General features: G+C 39.6%; 1 protein-coding gene across 1 annotated transcript in view; it reads right to left on the bottom strand.

The window, feature by feature from the left end:
• Positions 1-18,155, bottom strand: part of BRINP1 (BMP/retinoic acid inducible neural specific 1) — a 208,685-nt gene that overhangs the window by 61,514 nt on the left and 129,016 nt on the right. The window contains exons 3-5 of the mRNA XM_002720507.5: positions 17,381-17,571; positions 9,803-9,972; positions 4,056-4,161 (exon numbers count right to left, since the gene is read on the bottom strand). Coding sequence (XP_002720553.1) covers positions 4,056-4,161; positions 9,803-9,972; positions 17,381-17,571 — 467 coding nt within the window. The remainder of the gene's footprint in view (positions 1-4,055; positions 4,162-9,802; positions 9,973-17,380; positions 17,572-18,155) is intronic.

Below are 18,155 nucleotides of genomic sequence, written 5' to 3' on the forward strand. Positions count from 1 at the left end.
CTTACCAAACGGACTTTCTCTTATTGATTTTAGGAGTTCTTTATATATTCTGTACATGAGTTGGCAGATCCACATATTAGAAATATTTTATTCCACTCTGTGCCTTGCATTTTCATTCTATTAATAGTATATTTTATGAAAAGGAATCTTAATTTTAACACAGTATAATTTTCAGTCTTCTTTTATACTTAATGCTTTTTGTAGCCTACTGAATAAATATCAGCCTACTCAAAAGTCATGAGATATTCTCTTGTCTAATATTTAAGAAGTTTCTTTGTTTTACCTTCCACCAGGGGAATATTATTATTCTTCGGATATCTATTTTTTTCTTTGGCTTTTCAACGTGGATAGACAGAATGAATTACTCTTTCCTGCATCCCAATAATGCCATGAATAATTTTCATTATCCCTGTTATGTTATGTCTTATCATGAATCATAGCTATTTGCCTGTCCATCCTGTATCTCATCTCTACATCACATTCACCGAGTTCTCTAAATTCTTCATGGTCTTTTTGTTGTTGTTGCTAAATCCTCTTTAAAATACTTCCTAAGTATCTTTAGAACTAGTTTATTTCTTTCCACCCAATCTACTACCTCCATGGCTTAAATCACTATTTCATCTTTTTTTTTTTTTTTTTTTTTTTTTTTTTTTTTTTTTTTTGACAGGCAGAGTGGACAGTGAGAGAGACAGAGAGAAAGGTCTCCCTTTGCCGTTGGTTCACCCTCCAATGGCCGCTGTGGCCAGCGCGCTGCGGCCGGTGCACTGCGCTGATCCGATGGCAGGAGCCAGATGCTTCTCCTGGTCTCCCATGGGGTGCAGGGCCCAAGCACTTGGGCCATCCTCCACTGCACTCTCTGGCCACAGCAGAGAGCTGGCCTGGAAGAGGGGCAACCGGGACAGAATCTGGCGCCCCGACCGGGACTAGAACCCGGTGTGCCGGTGCTATTGTGATAGCTCCCTACCTGTCACCAACTTCATGTCTATCCCTTTCTAAATTATTGACCACATGGAAATCAGTGCTTTCTTCCAAACTACCAGTCTTATAATGCTACTTTCTCTTTAAATCCTTTCCACGGTGTCCACTGTTCTCAAATTAATGTTCAGCTCATTAGTGTGCCATGGATGCCTTCCAGGATTTGGAGGATTATCTTATTTGTCTCACCATTGATGTATCTGATGTAATCTCATAAGAATGTTTCATTTCCTCAAATTCCTTCTCATAAAGACTCCATCTGCCTCCAAAAATCAGGTCCTTTCTCTCCTTTTCACCCTCGTTTTAATTTCATGCATCTTTTTTCAGGAAACTTGCCTGACTCTCTTACAGGTTAAGTCTCCATATTACCTAGTGCTACACAACTCTCATTATTTTTCTATATTAAAATTCATTACACTTATTATTGTGTGTTGAAAAACCCATCTTCTCTGATGGAACACATATTTCTTGAGGCCAAAACCATGCTATCTTGTTCACTACTTCATCATTTTTGCTTAGCTCATTGTCAAGATGCGTTGTTATAAAAAGTATTTGTTGAACAGATTTGTGATAATATGCCCAGGGTGTATATTGGATTTGGCACAGAGTTAATCCCCAAAAAGATCTGATGATTCTTCATATTTGAAAAGTCCAAGAAACAGCATTGGGAAGAACTCACAGCCGTTTCATTCCTCCAGTCTAATTGATTGATGCTTAAATAACCTCTGTGACATTCTAACCAAGTATCATCTTCTTATATCCACCCCCCTGACAATAGGGAATCACACCAACTTTTAGCAAGCCATTACATGCTTGGGCAGAAATGTAATTCTTTATAAGATCTGTATTATATTGACTTCAAAGTTAGGATCCTTCTAATTTCTCCTACTATATCAGGTTTGGCCCAATTTATCCAGATTACTGAAATTGACTCTTCTCTGCAGGATGGCTCTCCAGGTATCTACAGACAACTCCTTTATGCTCTGGTTGAATCTTCTTCCACTATTTATTATAGGACATCGTTCTTCAAATACTGAGATTTCTTCACACCCATCTTGAACTATGATGCTTGGACGTGCACCCAATCCTCCACGTGTGTTCAACCAAGATGCTGAAGTGATCTCTGGACCTTAAACTTCATTACATTGCGTGAAATTTAGCCCCTAAATTTCACTAAAATCTCAAAAACTTCCTTGTTGATAATATTCTGTTAATTCCTTCTAAGTTTACTCTAATTACAGTTAGTTTTCTGTACTCTCAATGCTTACTGCAGGGCAAACAAACAGAACAAGGCCAAACTGACAGAATTCAAATCATGGTTCTCACGTCAGAAGATTGTATTTTCAACTAACATGTTTCAACTAACATGTTGAAAATCCTACCACACCAAGGCAGATCTCTCTTGTGTACCTTCTTAGCAATCATTAATTCACCCTTTTGTTTCTTTCCTCCACTAAAGGAGGTAGGATATTTTTCATGTACCTGAGGTTTTGTTGTGTTGTGTTTTATTTTAACACGGAACCACTTTCTTGGCCTGCATTTCCCTGAGGGATTTTCACTCACTGCTCCCAAGTGACACCAAGAAACCCTCAGTGCACCGTTTTTCCAGCCACCTTCTATAATGGGAGCGTGAATCAAAGAGTTGCTAAGGAACCAGAATATAAAAGTCATTATTAGGCTCTGCTTAGCTCTACCTGCCAATCTCAACTCAACTTCCTCCCACTGATATTCAGCATCACCTTTATCTTATACCTTTCTAGAAGGTCACATTTTTAGTTTGCTCAAAGTTAAACATGTCTATAAAGTTGATACATATTCATGATAGAAAAGTTAGAAAAAGAACTAGAAATTTAAAGTAAATTATCTATCTATATCTAGCCATTTAGACATAAGCTCTTTAAGGGTCTCAATATATTTCTTTGCAATATCATTTTTACTTATCTTTTACTTATCCTTTTACAATGTTAAGATCATGCCATACCTTAAATACCTACAACAGAAACTTTCCATTTATTAAGTAACATCATAGCAAATCACTTTCACATAATCTTAGAAATCTTTATAAATGTAACAAATCCTTTCTAGTCTAATATTATGTTGGATGGATGCAAAATAATTCACAGTCTTTTCATGTGGAAAATTGATTACTTTATATTGTTTTCGTGATATTATAAATTATACTTTTTAAATCAGTACTATTTGTCCTTAAAGCCATGTCATTTTTTTGTCCTGGAATTACATCTCCTTTTTATCATATGGACTCATAAGGATGAAATTACTGTTGTAAAATATTTATTTTCATTAAGGAAATATATATATATATATACACACACAATACATAAATACACACACACATATATATACATGTATATGTGTGTGTGTGTGTGCATGGAGCACTAACCATAAACTTGACTTATAATAGACATCAAATAAATGAAAATATTTATAAATATTAACTAATAAATCACTAAAATGGATACATTCTCACCATTATTATCTGAGAATGTCTTTCTACATCTAAGCCAGCATTGAATGTTCACACTTGTAAACTCTGCTAAAAGCATACATGTGTGTGTATGTGCATTTGTGAATTTAATAATACAAATTATTTGTAAGTAAAGGGAAATAGAGATTACAGAAAATCAAAAAATTGCATAAAATGTCCTATATTTCTTGGAATTCAAATAATATTTGCCAAAGCACATTGAAAATCAAAAATAATAATGCAGAAAATTCAGACTATATGAAATGATTTATAGATGTCTGGGACATCTATAAATAATACTGATTTTTTTTCATCAAAATAATCAGATAAAGCTCACATTTCCATATTTCTATCTGAAAACTAATTAATAACCATGAATTTGATGTCCTATATGTAAAAATTCTTAAAAACATCTCATCATTTCATAACCACCTATTTACACATTTGTAGTTTTCATTTGTTTTTCTGTCCATCATCTCTCCATTCTCATTCCATGCCATCCCCCATTCTCTTCTCTCCCTGTCACACTGGAGCTGCTTCCTACCCCAACCCCCCTCCCACTTCTGGCCCCTTTTTCCACGTACTGGCTTCTTACCTTGAAGGTGCAGTTTGCTCTCCGTGCTTTGCAGAAGGACGGAACTCACAGAGTCCAGATTGTCATAGCTGTTACAGCCCAGAGGCCCAGTACGTGTCTCTGTGACCTGAATTGGACACAAAGTGAGGCAAGCATAAGAGGTGTCCTTGCCTAGTACAGACGTTGAAGAGTCATCCCTAGCAAACCCAAGTCAGCGAAGCCTTGGGTCAGTGTCTACTTCCTGAGCACACTGCATATGCCTGGGACTGAGCCTGGCAGTCACCTACCAGACAAGATAGTGGGATGGTCAAGCATACAGACTGGAGCCAAAATATCTGGTGTCCACCTCTGGTTCTTACCTCACAAGGTCATCAAAAGTGTCATATAAACTAAAAGTCAAAGTACTGTAAGATATTTCAAAAACGTATGCTTTGGAGTTAGAGAAATTTGTGTTAAATTCTATCTGGACCAATTATTTAGTGGGTGACCTAAGAGAGTTATTAAATAAGGAAGTCTCTTCCAGGGAGAGTATGAGACTAGTCATGATAGATGTTAAGCGCCTGGCACATAGCATGAGTTAATGATGGGCCATCAGGTTATAAAAGGTCTTCATAAGTTGTAATGAGAACATATGCATTATGATTAGGCAAGAGCAATAAAATTATCCCCATTCCCCAAATTAAATTTCAGTAGCAAGCATAATCAGTGCTGCCACAGGAGAAAATGCCCCAATTCGATGGCCACACATTTCCTAAGAATTGTCTTAGAAGACTTGAGGTGGTGGACAATAGGTGATGAGCTATTCAAAAAGGTAACCTTGATCCAGCTTTCTCACTACTTGTGTATGTACCTAGAGGAAATCAGTGCCATCAGACATCTGCATTGACATGTTTTTGTAGCGCTACTCACAATAGCCAAGATATGGAATCATCAACCTAGGTGTCTATCGATTTATGAATGGGTAGAGAAAATGTGTTACATATACATAATGGGATTTTTTTTTATCCATAGAAAAGAATATTTTCAAACATTTGCAGCATCATAGACAGAACTAGAGGACATTATGTTAAGTGAAACAAATCAGGAATAAAAGAACAAATCTTACACGTTCTCATATAAACATAGAAGCTAAATGTGTTGCTCTCAAAGAAGCAGAGAATAGAATAGAGGTTACCAGAGCCTGGGAAGGTTGCAGGAGAGGAAACAATGGAGAGAAGATGTTTAATGGATGCAGGGCCACAACAGGATGGGAGGAGGCACCAGGGTTGTGGCTCAGTGGGTTAAGCCACCTACAATGCTGGCATAAGATATGAGCACCTGTTTGAATTCTAGCTGTTCCACTTTTTTTTTTAAGATGTATTTATTTATTTGAAAGGCAGAGATATATAGAGAAGGATAGAGACAGACAGACAAAGATATTCCATCTGCTGGTGTCCTCCCCAAATAGCCACAATGGCTGGGGCTAGACCATGCCAAAGCCAGGAGCCAGGAGCTTCTTTCAGGTCTTTCATGTGGGTGCGCAGGGCCCAAGTACTTGGGCCATCTTCTGCTACTTTCCCAGGCACATTATTAAGGAGCTGGATGGGAAATGGAGGAGCTGGGACTTGAACTTGCACCCATATGGTATGCCTACATGGCAGACAGAGGTTTAATCTATGCCACAGCGTCCGCCCCAGGCTGTTCCACTTTCAATCCAGCTCCCTCAAAATTCACCTGGGGAAGCAGCAGAAGATGGTCCAAGTACTCAGAGTCCTGCCACACAAGTGGGAGACCCAGATGGAGTTCCAGGTTCCTGGCCTCTGCTTGGCTAGCCCAGGCTGTTATAGCCATTTGGCCAGTAAAGCAGTGGATGGAAGATTCTCCCCCCGGCCCCATAACTCTGCCTTTCAAATAAATAAATCAATATTTTTTAATAAATTTAAATTTAATAAATTTAAATAATTTAAAAACATAGGGCAGAAGAAATAATATCTAATATCCTATAGCATAGTATAACAACTATGGTTGATAACAAATGAGGGGTTGATATTGTGGCATACTGGATAATGCCAAGGCCTGTGACACAGGCATCCCATATGGGTGCCAGTTCGAGTCTTGGCTGCTCTACTTCCTATCCATCTCCATGCTAATGGGACTGGGAAGGCATTGGGAGATGGCCCAAGTACTTATGTCCCTGCCCACATGTGGAAGACCAAGATGAAGCTCCTGGTTCCTGGCTTCAGCCTGGTCCAACACTGGATATTGTGGCCATTTGGAGAGTGAACCAATGGACAGAAGATCTCTCTCTCTATCTCCCCCTACTCTGCTCTGTAAATCTGCCTTTCAAATAAATAAATAAATCTTTAAAAATGAGAATTTAATATTTCAAGATAGCAAATAGAATTCTGAATGTTCCTATGGAAAAAAAAAGATAAATGTCTTAGGTGATATATATGCTTATCACTCCACCAGATTATTACATTGTATACATGTAGGTAGGTACCCCACAAAGTTTATGGAAAACTGAAGTTTAAGATATGTTTATTTTGTTGCAAAGCTTCTGAATTCCATACATAAAAGGGGTCTTCACAGAATTAATGGAAAATATGTTTGTGAAAAAAAAATCCATGACTGGATTTCAAAAAAAATTTTTTTCACCAAAACAAGCTTCTTTTAACTTTCCATGCTTCTTCTACTCTTACATTAGTGTTAAACTGCACCTGTAAATATGTGCAGTTACTATGTGTCAATTAAAAATAAAAACTATGTTTTAAAACGTTGATACTTTGAAATAAGAATAGGTTGGTATAAAGAGAGGCTTTTCCATCCTTCTGCCTTCACTTCCCACTATTTAGGGTTGATTTGAGCTTTGCACACGACTATAAAACAGCATCTTTTGTATGGAATGATGATTGAAAAACAGTCCCACATACCTCCTCTACCCTCTTCAGTTATGAAACCTTAGATCATAACTTTCCCTTTCTAAGTCTGAACTTCCCCACTATAAAATATTAGCAACACCACAACAAGGAATGTGACCATATTTTGAAAATGTGTATCACTTAGGACACAGTAAATAAATGGAAGACAATTAGGTTTTGTTTTGTTTTACAATGTATTGCTTTTAGCACAGCAAAATAACATGCTTATTATTGAGTAGAAGTTAAAATTAGCCATTTATTTTACTAATACTGTCCATGGTGGGGAGGAGGGGACACAGGAAACTGCTTTCCCCCACCCCCAATGCCAGGTCAGCAGCCAGCCTCAAACAAATCTGGTAGAGAGACAAGATCTAGTTAGCTGGGTCTTAATGTAGTGGCAATAAATGGCAAGAAAAATCCAAGAGCCAAATTGAGTGGGGAAGATAGTGCCTACTGTAAGAATGGTTACTACAGAAGGCCCTGTGCAATTTGTCTGAGAAATTCCTCCTAGGGAGGCAGACTACTCTTCCAGGAGGCACAAAAGAGGATTATCTTCTGACAGAGCTTCAATATCTCAATTCTGCATCCCATCCAGGGGGCAGAAAACCATTTGGTGATAATGAAAACCAGTCCTTCACGGCACCTGACTCTGATGGCTTCATAAAGATCCGTCTCTGTGCATCGAGTTCTCTAACAACATAATCCCCCCAATATAGGAAATTCTTCTCAGATAAGCCAGCCTTTGTTTGTTGATCTGATTTATTTCTTTCCTTACTGTCCCCCTCCTCAGTAGCTCTCTCCCTCCCACACTCCTCTCGTCCCTTAGTCAGTTTCTGACTCACCGGAGTCTCCCTTGATCTAACTCCCACCCTTTTCTCAGGAGGTATTTTTGGAAGACTTGTTATGAGGCTAATTGTGCATTTATTAAGAAGAAATCAGAATGGTAACTGGGAGTAAAATGTAGCCATAATCTGGTTTAAGAAAATTTGAGATAGAAAAATCTGCATTGAAATCCCCAAGAGAGCTAATTCTTTACATCAGAAACATATTCCCAAATTGCCTTCATAGAGGTAGTTTTTGAAATTACTGTATTTAAAATGGAAACTTCTTAAAGGTCCTATACTCAAAGGTACTGAATTCAAAAGTCTAGAGCTGCTGTATCCAATGTGACCCACATAAAATTCATTAAAATAAAACAATGTTAAAAAGCTGATTTCTCAGTAGCCATAGTTTATGTTCAATGATCCCATGTGGCTGGTGACTACAATCTTGGCCAGCACAGAAACCAAATTTTTTCATTATCTTAGAAATTTCTGTTGGACAGCATTGGTGTAGATAAACAATGATTAGCAAACAATAGACTGCCATTTTTGCAAATAAATTTTAAGTGGAACACAGCCTGGCCTCTTTGCGTATTATCTATGATTGCTTTTATGCTACAAAGTTAAGTGGTATCAACACAAGACCATATGGAATGCAAAAGCTGGACTTTATCTGACCCTTATACTAAAGATTTGCAGGTCCTTAGTCTAGAAAATAGAGGCCTAATACCTGCTAAGGTATTAGCTAACAAAGGCGCTAAACCTTAGACTCAGTTTTCCCATCTGTAACGTGAAGGTAAGGAAGAAGGAATAAAAGACACAGATGCTTGAAAAGTAGCTGAGTTAGGTACAAGTAATCCAACCTTATGTAGCTGGTGACCTCAGGACAATGATTTAGCCCTTCATGGCCTCAGTGTCTTTACCTAAAAATGGGGCCCAATCATCCTCCATACAGGAGAACTTTAACAGTAAGTAAGAGGACTGTATAATAATGCTACAGCCAGTGCTATGGCATAGCAGGTGAAGCCACCACCTGCAGTGCTTGCATCCCATATGGGTGCCAGTTCAAGTCTTGGCTGCTTTACCTCTGATCCAGCTCTCCGCTATGCCTTGGAAGAGCAATGGAAGATGGCCCAATGCCTTGGGCCCCTGCACCTGCATGGGAGAACCTGAAGAAGTTCCTAGCTTCGGATTGGCACTGTTCTGGCTGTTGCAGCCAACTGGGGAGTGAACCAGCGGATGGAAGACCTTTCTCTCTCTCTCTGCTTCTCCTTCTCTCTGTGTGTAATGCTGACTTTCAAATAAATAAATAAATCTTAGAAGAAGAAGGAAGAGGAGGAGGATCAGGAGGAGGAGGAGGCGGAGGAGGAGAAGAATGCTACAATCACAGCCATGGTGATCCAGCAAATGAGATCCTACCCATATGGCCACCCTAATGATAATGTCTATGATTCTACAGGGCACATGGCAACGTCAATCAGAGTAGTTGCCAGGGGATATCATGAGCTAAATGGATATGATGTCATGAGTTGTATCTGTGTACTCTCAGAATGTCTGTATTGGGGTTGGTGTTGTGGCATAGCAGGTTAATCTGCAGCCTGTGATGCTAGCATCCTGTATGGGTACCCACTCATGTCCCAGTTACTCCACTTCTAATCTAGCTCCCTGCTAGTGGCCTGGGAAGAGCAACAGAGAATGGTCCAACGACTTGGTTCCTGCTACCTTCATGGGAGACCTGGATGATGCTCCTGGATCCTGGCTTTTGCCCATGTCCCATCCTATCCACCATTGTCATTGTTAGTAAAATAAATTGGTAATTTTAACTTTCACTCAGTAATAATTATGTTATTTGGCTTTGGCATGGCTCAGCCCCAGCTGTTGCAGTCATCTGGGGAGTGAACCAGTAGATGAAGAATCTGTCTCTCTGCCTTTCTCTCTTTCTCTGTAACTCTGACTTTAAAATAAATAAATATTTTTTGAAAAGAATGTCTGTGTTGTAGTGCTGTCTTTTTAAGAAGCTTTCACCAAATCCAACTTCAATTCATACCTTGATTGCTCCAGTTGATATCTGGATCTCATGGAGCCTCCTCATGGTGCCATCACGGTCAACAAAGTAGGATGATGCAAGCTGGTGCAGAGCTTCAACACTTTGAGTGGCATTCCCTGACTTCCTGTCAAGGCGACTTTTGTCCATATACATGGTCAAAGCCTCTTCCCCTGTACAGGAAAGAAAAGAAAAAAAGAAGACTGTCAAAGAGTCAGCATGCATGAGAGAAGAGAGGCACTGAGGCTGGGATGCTAGAAACAACCTGAGTCTCCAATTAACTAATCTCTAAAAATCAAGGCACAATGAAAAAGGAACAAACCAGAGTTGCCTGAAAACACGTCTCCCTTAGGATAAGGATCATTGAAAAACTAGCAACTGAGCCCAATCCCTACTAATTCACTTCGTTCTTCTCACCAGCATCATCTTACAACACAGTCCTCTTCCCCTCTAACGAAAATGTTTAGTCTTTTCTTTGAAATGATGGACTCAGCATAGGCATTCTCTTCTCATTCTTTCCTCTTCCTCCTCCTGTTTCCTCATTATTCTCCAGTTTATTATTTTCCCAGTCTCTCTTCTTCTCTGTTCACTCATTCTCTCCTCTTTTTCTCATCTTTATCCCTTTGTACATAGATGGATGGATGAGTGAACTGACAGAACAACAGACAAACAGATAAGTAGATGAAACTTCTCAGAGATAGTCAGAAGTAGACAAATAGGGGAAATTTTGTCTCTATAGTGAGAAATAAAACTAGTTTGTCATCACTGTGAAGACAGACACGGTCTATGTTAGCCATGGCTTTATCCCTGGCATATGGCAGAGTTTTTGGCATATAGGAGATACTATATGCAAACAAGACTAGTGTCTGCGAATACTAACTGATAGAATAAAAAAGGGAGAGAATGATCCAACATGGGAAGTGGGATACACAGCAGACTCATAGAATGGCAGATGTCCTAAACAGCACTCTGGCCTCAGAATCAGCCCTTAAGACATTTGGATCTGGCTAAAGAGCCCATGAGAGTATTTTAGGCATGGAAAGCCAAGACACTCTGGCAAAAAAAAAAAAAAAAAAAAAAAAAAAAAAAAAAAAAAACAAACACCTAAATGAGAGATCTCTGCAAGTGAGATCCCAGTGGAAAGAACCGGGCCATCAAAGGAGGAGGTACCTTTCTCTGAAGGGAGGAAGGGAGGAGAGAACTTCCACTTTGACTATGACCGTGTCTAAATAAGATCGAAGTCAGCGAACTCAAGAGGCTTCCATAGCCTTGGAAACTCATGACTAGAGCCTAAGGAGATTTCTGACGCCATAAACAAGAGTGTCAAATTGTTAAGTCAACAACAGGAGTCACTGTGTACTTACTCTGTGGGATCTCTGTCCTTAATGTGTTATTCATTGTAAATTAATGCTATAACTAGTATTCAAACAGTATTTTACACTTTATGTTCTGTGTGGTGCAAACTGATGAAATCTTTACTTAATACATACTAAATCGATCTTATGTATATAAAGATAATTGAAAATGAATCTTGATGTTAATGGAATGGGAGAGGGAGCGGGAGATGGGAGGGGTGCGGGTGGGAGGGAAGTTATGTGGGGGAAAAAGCCATTTAATCCATAAACTGTACTTTGGAAAATTATATTTACTAAATAAAAGTGTTTATAATAAAAAAAAGTAAAATCTTTCACTTATGGTTTATTCTCTTGATTGCATATTACAATGCTAATATTTTGGATATATTATGTTAACGATGTTAAATAAAATATATTAGTAAATTGATTTCACTTTTTCAAAACCCTTTCCTTATTAAAATCTGGGCTGTAAGAAAATTTATAATGGCAAATGAAGTTTACATTTGGTGCTACATTTTATTTCTATTGCTTTATGATAGTCAAAAGAGACATGAGCAGAAAGAGGTCATTGCAATGCACCAGGTAAATGACAAAGAGAGAATGATGCCCAGGGTGAAGGGCAGGCCAGATAAATGCTGCCCATATCCATGCAGGTCATGTCAGCCACAAGCCCTTGATGATCTGGTCTCTTTAGCTGTACCCTCTTTCTGAACATAACGGATGTTCTGGCTTGGACAAATGTGCCCCATTTCCTCTCTTTGTGCAGCCTCTGCTTTTCTGTTTTATTTTTTTTTAACTTATATGCATGACTTAGGTGTCCCCTAAAATATCACCTCTGGGAAGCCTTCCCTGAATTCTCCCACTCACTACTTGAAGTAGGTTATAAACTCTAAACATGTGCTCCCACAAGTACTGTTATTTCTCCAAGGCATCACATTTCCTGGTGGTGGCTTCTGGTTTAACAGTCTGTGTCTTACACTCGAGCAGAAACCCTGTGAAGCCAAGGAGTTAAAATCTTTCACCATCCCCTGCTATAGTAAAATATGGGCATGTATATTGCACTTCACAAATAATTGAGGGGGGGGGGAGTTGTTACACATGAATGAGTAACAATTCAGGTGGTCCAACTCTATAGTTAATTTTTGATATAGTTAATTAATTGATATAACTCCCTCAATTGGAATGAAATCTTTCAGCAGAGAGATTGATCATCATCATCAAAATTCTTCTCTGGGTCCCACATGCCTACACTCCAGTTGAGTTAAGAGAAAGATACTATTGGGGCTGGCACCGTGGCTCACTTGGTTAATCTTCTGCCTACGGCGCCAGCATCCCATATGGGTGCCGGGTTCTAGTCCCAGTTGCTCCTCTTCCAGTCCAGCTCTCTGCTGTGGCCCAGGAGGGCAGTGGAGGATGGCCCAAGTTCTTGTGCCCTGCACCCACATGGGAGACCAGGAGGAAGCACCTGACTCCTGGCTTCGGACTGGTGCAGCGCCAGCCATAGCGGCCATTTGGGGAGTGAACCAACGGAGGGAAGACCTTTCTCTCTGTCTCTCTCTCTCTCACTGTCTATAACTCTAACTATCAAAAAAAAAAAAAAGAGTAAGATACTCATGCTTACACTTTATCTTGGAAGCCTTCACTATTAAGCAGTATGATGTGATATCTACCCTTTGGAATCCACAACCATCTGAATATATTTGGATTAAAAATGACTTTATTTTGTAATTAGGCTTTGAGTTCCAATGGGTGTGGCTGGCGAGGTGCAGCAAAAATGATTCTACATAATTCATTTCTTCATGTCCCCCAATGATTCTCTTAGGACCTGATGAAGAACAGATGTTCAGTTACCATTAGATGAATAAATGGATGCATAGATGGTTGCATGGCTGGACAGATAGATGACTGAATGATATCTAAATGCATAAATGGGTAGAGAGGTAAATGACTAAATAAGACAGTACACTAGGAGTAAGAGCTAAGAGGCAGAGGAAATAAATATTCCATGTGTCAGCTCAGGCTCTCTTAGGGGCTTGTGAAACAGAAGGTGAAACAAACCCAGTTCCCTCCGGGCTGAGAACTGGCAGAAGCAAACCTTAGATCAAGAGGGGTTAATAGGCTTCTTGCTGCATTATTAAGACTTAATTTCTTGTTTATTAAGAGAATGTTCTGTTTAGAGTTGCTCTCCCACTTGGGCATTCCTGCAAATTGCCTCTTCAACCCACAGAGGTCTTTCCTCTGTCTTCCTGTCCTCCAAGGGAGTTTTCTGTAGTCTCAGGAACACCTTCTCCCCAAGAAGAAAAAAATATGATTCAGACACACAGAGGATGGAGGATGAGGTGGAAACTGATTGTTTTACCTTTCAAGTCAATAGGGAATGTTGCTCCCAGGTGAGGGATGGGGATTTCTGGAGAATCCCTTATCTGCTCCTTCTGAGCCTTGTGATTTTTTTTCTTAGCCAAGGAGACACTGTTCCAGATTCAGGGTGAGAAATGAAAACACACACACACACACACACACACACACACCCTGGATTATATAGAGAAATCCAGGTAATACATTCACAAACATGTGTAAACTCATATATACACATGCAGAAACATACTTTGCATCTATATGGATGCCTGCGATGCATCTGTATGTGTGTGATGCATATGTATACATGCCTATGTATAGCCCAACTCACATCCAAATATAGGAAGGCATTTGTGTGACCTGTCTATGCAATAAACATGATGACCATGGAAACACACAAGCGTACTCATATATGTCACACATTTATCCGGTCTCTGAAATGTTTCTTTGTACCAAACTATGATCCTGCTAGAGACTACAGAAAATTGCTACCTTGTTTCCCTGTGTGTGGCTCCAGAGGCAGATGTTTTCCCTTCGCTACCCTTCCTATGATCATTCACTGCAAGTATTTTATGCAGTTCACCAAAAATTTGGGGATCCCGTGAAAACGTCTAAGTTGTTCACCCTTCTGTCAGTGCCACTTCATTTAAACGCCCTTTCCTTGCTGTATCCTTTTCCTAAAGAGTCAAACAAATTTGCTTATTCTCACCAAAGGTGATGGTTGAAGGATCAGCTTTTGTGGTTTGATTATGCTCTTCAGGATTTACCTAATACCTTAAAAGTTTATCAAAGCATTTCTTTTCAAGAAATACAATGTTCTTAGGAAAAAAATGTGGTGAAAATATTTTTGTGCAACTCTGTATATACACAAGGAGACTGATGTCCATATAGGAAAATAGATTTCTTGATGTCTCTCACTTATCAAGTGAATGGTAGTACTGAGCTTCCATTCTTGGTCCCCAAGTTCCTTAGCCCCATTAAGTAATAATAGCAATAATACTAAAATAATGGGGCCAGCACTGTGGTACAGTAGGTTAATCCGCCACCTGCAGTGCCAGCATCCCTTATGGGCGCCAGTTCTATCCCAGCTGCTCCTTTTTTTTAAGATTTATTTATTTATTTGAAAGTCAGAGTTAGAGAGAGGAGAGGCAGAGAGAGAGAGAGAGAGAGAGAGAGAGAGAGAGAGAGAGGTCTTCCATCCGATGGTTCACTCCCCAGTTGGCCACAATGGCTGGAACTGCACCAATCGGAAGCCAGGAGCCAGGAGCTTCCTCTGGGTCTCCCATGTGGGTGCAGAGGCCCAAGGACTTGGGCCATCTTCTACTGCTATCCCAGGCCATAGCAGAGAGCTGGATCAGAAGAGGAGCAACCGGGACTAGAACCGGCGCCCAAATGGAATGCCTGAGCTTCAGGCCAGGGTGTTAACCCACTAGGCATAGCGTCGCCACCCCCCACCCCCCAGCTGCTCCTTTTCCAATCCAGCTCTCTGCTATGGCCTGGGAAAGCAATAAAAGATGGCCCAAGTGCTTGGGCCCCTGCACCCACATGGGAGACCTGGAAGAAGCTCCTGGACCCTGGCTTTGGATTGACACAGCTCCGTCGTTGCGGCCATTTGGGGAGTGAACCAACGGAAGGAAGACCTTTCTCTCTGACTCTCCTTCTCACCGTCTGTAACTCTACCTCTCAAATAAATAAATAAAATGTTAAAAGAAAACTAAAATAATTACATCAACAGCAGCAACAATTTAACAGGTGCCAGACTATATGTTAAGCACTTTCAATGCATCATTTAATTTCATTTTCAGGATATGCATAAAGGAAGTGTTGTTATTATGATTATTTATAAATGAAGATACTTAGGCTTAAAAATCAGGTTCTTCTCAAGGTGACACAAAGCTTATAGGGAGTAGGAGACAGGACTGAACCAGGGGCAATCAATCTACAGGATCTGTTCTGCTCACTGTACCTCCCACCCCCCCTTCTCTCATGTTGCATGAGAAAACCCTTAAGAAATATTTTTCCATGAATGAGAAACTGAAATAATGATGTCAGAAGGACATCACACATTTTCTGGCACATAGCATTTGATCAACATTAAATCCCTTTCCCTTCCCTCTTCCTATGCCTCTATATTGAGAGCTGAGGGAGCCTTGAGGGCCTGCTGTCCAACATTAGATTTCCATACAAAGCTTTGCATATTTAAAATGCATTGTAAAAACAGGAGAGAAACAAGACTCTGTGAATAATTCACCATCTTGCCTTGGAGAAATTAAAAATATATTTCAATGAGAAAGAAAGGTCTTTGTTATTTGGGATTTCTAGGGACTCAGACCAGAGCACAGTTTTTTAATGAAAGAATTGAATTAGTTACACTTTTTTTCAAAGTGAAATGGGAAGTAGAAATATTCAAAGGAAAGGGTTCAGACTAATGCCACACTCAATGTTGAAACAAGTTCACTTTCTCTCTACAATAGAAGAAAATTTATGTTGATAATCTCACATTTAAAGTCCTATTTAACTTTGCATCTGACTAGCAGCAGAAAACAAACACTAATTTGTCAGTGATTGGAATGGGTGAGCCAGTTGGTTAAAGAGTAGACTGCCACTGAATTGTAAAACAAGATAAGCTCTATGTACAGAAAATCATAAATTAAAAATGTAGCTTTGTCATTTCTTAGCTATTTTGAATCTCAGCTTCCTCATTGATAAAATGGAGATAATATGACAAAATGAAGTTTTGAATACTGAAGACACCATATAATGCTTTCTATATGGCAAATACTCAGTAAATAGTAAATGATAAATTATAGGATTGAATGAATTTACCCAGCAAATCTTCCAACCCACATTCCCCACATTACTAAATTGTTAAACTCTTTGTCTTCAAAATATATACTGTATATTTAGCCTAGAAAGCTCTGCTGCCTTCTTGTTTCTAGTTAGCTCTTGTACACTAAAATGCTACTTATCCCATGAAATTTATACTCAACATTCTAGTTAGTAGAAATCAACCCTCTTCAGTCAATACACCAATCTATTTTAGCTGGAATGAGACATATCTAAATGTACTTCAGCAGATATGTGAGCAGGTGGAATGGCTTTCTTCTACCCATGGGGTTTTCTCAGTGTTCAGTAGACCCAGTCACTGGGACACAAAACTGATACCTAAGGGATTGTTCATGAAATGATGCAATAGGCAAGGCCCATGCTCCCCTAAATGCCCTAGTTTGCCCCATTTCCCACTCTCTTTTCAATTATGCCCTTCCCTTTATCTACTCCTCTTATTTCTTCTCCCTCAAAGATTGTTCGGGCCTGATAGGAAGGGGTAGGGAAGAGTGAACAAGGTGGAACAAGTACTCAGTTTTCCTGTTAACTGACTCCATACCAAAATGAGATTTAAAAATTTCCAATATTTAGTTATGTATTTTATCACAATAAAATGTTTGGTGTTAGATAACTATTAAAACAAAAAAAGATAGCCCTCTAATAACACGACAACCTCAAGTAATCAATCCCTAAAGTAAGCAAAGGCAATAAGCAAAAGCAATTCCCTAAAGAACATCTGAAATATATTTCCCTGGAAGAGACCCCATTTCAAAACAATTGAGATAATTAACTGATTGAGCATTCCTAATAAAATGATCCAATTCTAAACTTAAGCCGTATTGACAAGAAAGTTAGTAAATTCTCAATTAGACTGTCTCCTAAACAGAATCAGCTGCTCAGAGATGTTCACAGTCACCAGGACAATTTGGCTTATCTAGCAACATATGCGAGGCTAAGAGGGCTTTGCTCTCAGGAGATCCCACTCTCCCTTCCACCCCAGACCCAAAGTCAGGACACAGTGATTATCCAGTGGCTGCTGACCTACCTCCCAAGGTGGCAGAGATGAGGAGGTGCGTGCCGTACTTTTTGATGATGGTATCGATGAATTGCTGAGTGGTGGGTCTCCTGCCAAGCAGGCGGATGCTCCTTTGAAACTCCGGCATGAGGGGCACTGGATGGCGGACCAGATCTCTCCTCTCAATGGCTGTGTTCCTCACCTTCCAACGGGCAAACTCCCTGGGCAGGAGAGATGAGTGACACTCCTCAACTTACCGCCCCTTCCCTGAAGTCCAAGTCCACCCAGCCAGCCCACTTGGGCATCTCTCCTTGGGTCAGAGAATGTCTGCACTTATTTTCATATATGTTTGATCTGGAGCTTCCCTCTTTAGTCAACAAATATTTATTGAGTACTACTTTTATCCCTGGGACATGGAACTATGAAGTCATGTTTTCAAGTTCCTTATAGAGCATCATGGTTGTAGAATTAGGAGTCATTTTCACTATGTTATGGGTAGAGAAGACAGTATTATTAATAACAATGTGACTATATTAATGGCGGTGGTTATGAGAATGAAGATTTTCATGGCATTTCATAGTTCACAAGAATATCATGGCTAATGTCCTGTCTGTCACACAAGCCTCATAATTCTGGTACCTTTTGCAGGACCTAGTTCTATGCTGTCTTCCAGCTGTTTGTCCAACTCTCTCACCAGTTTGTGAACCATACCATAGAGATGGAATGTTCTCAGGTACTCTCCAACCTACTTCTGTAAACATTTCAGTGACTGTTGCATGACAGTATTCATAATAATGCTAGATGA

This window comes from Oryctolagus cuniculus, chromosome 1 (assembly GCF_051225735.1).
Source record: "Oryctolagus cuniculus isolate XC-2025 breed Fujian yellow rabbit chromosome 1, ASM5122573v1, whole genome shotgun sequence".
In the NCBI taxonomy this organism is placed as follows: domain Eukaryota; kingdom Metazoa; phylum Chordata; class Mammalia; order Lagomorpha; family Leporidae; genus Oryctolagus; species Oryctolagus cuniculus.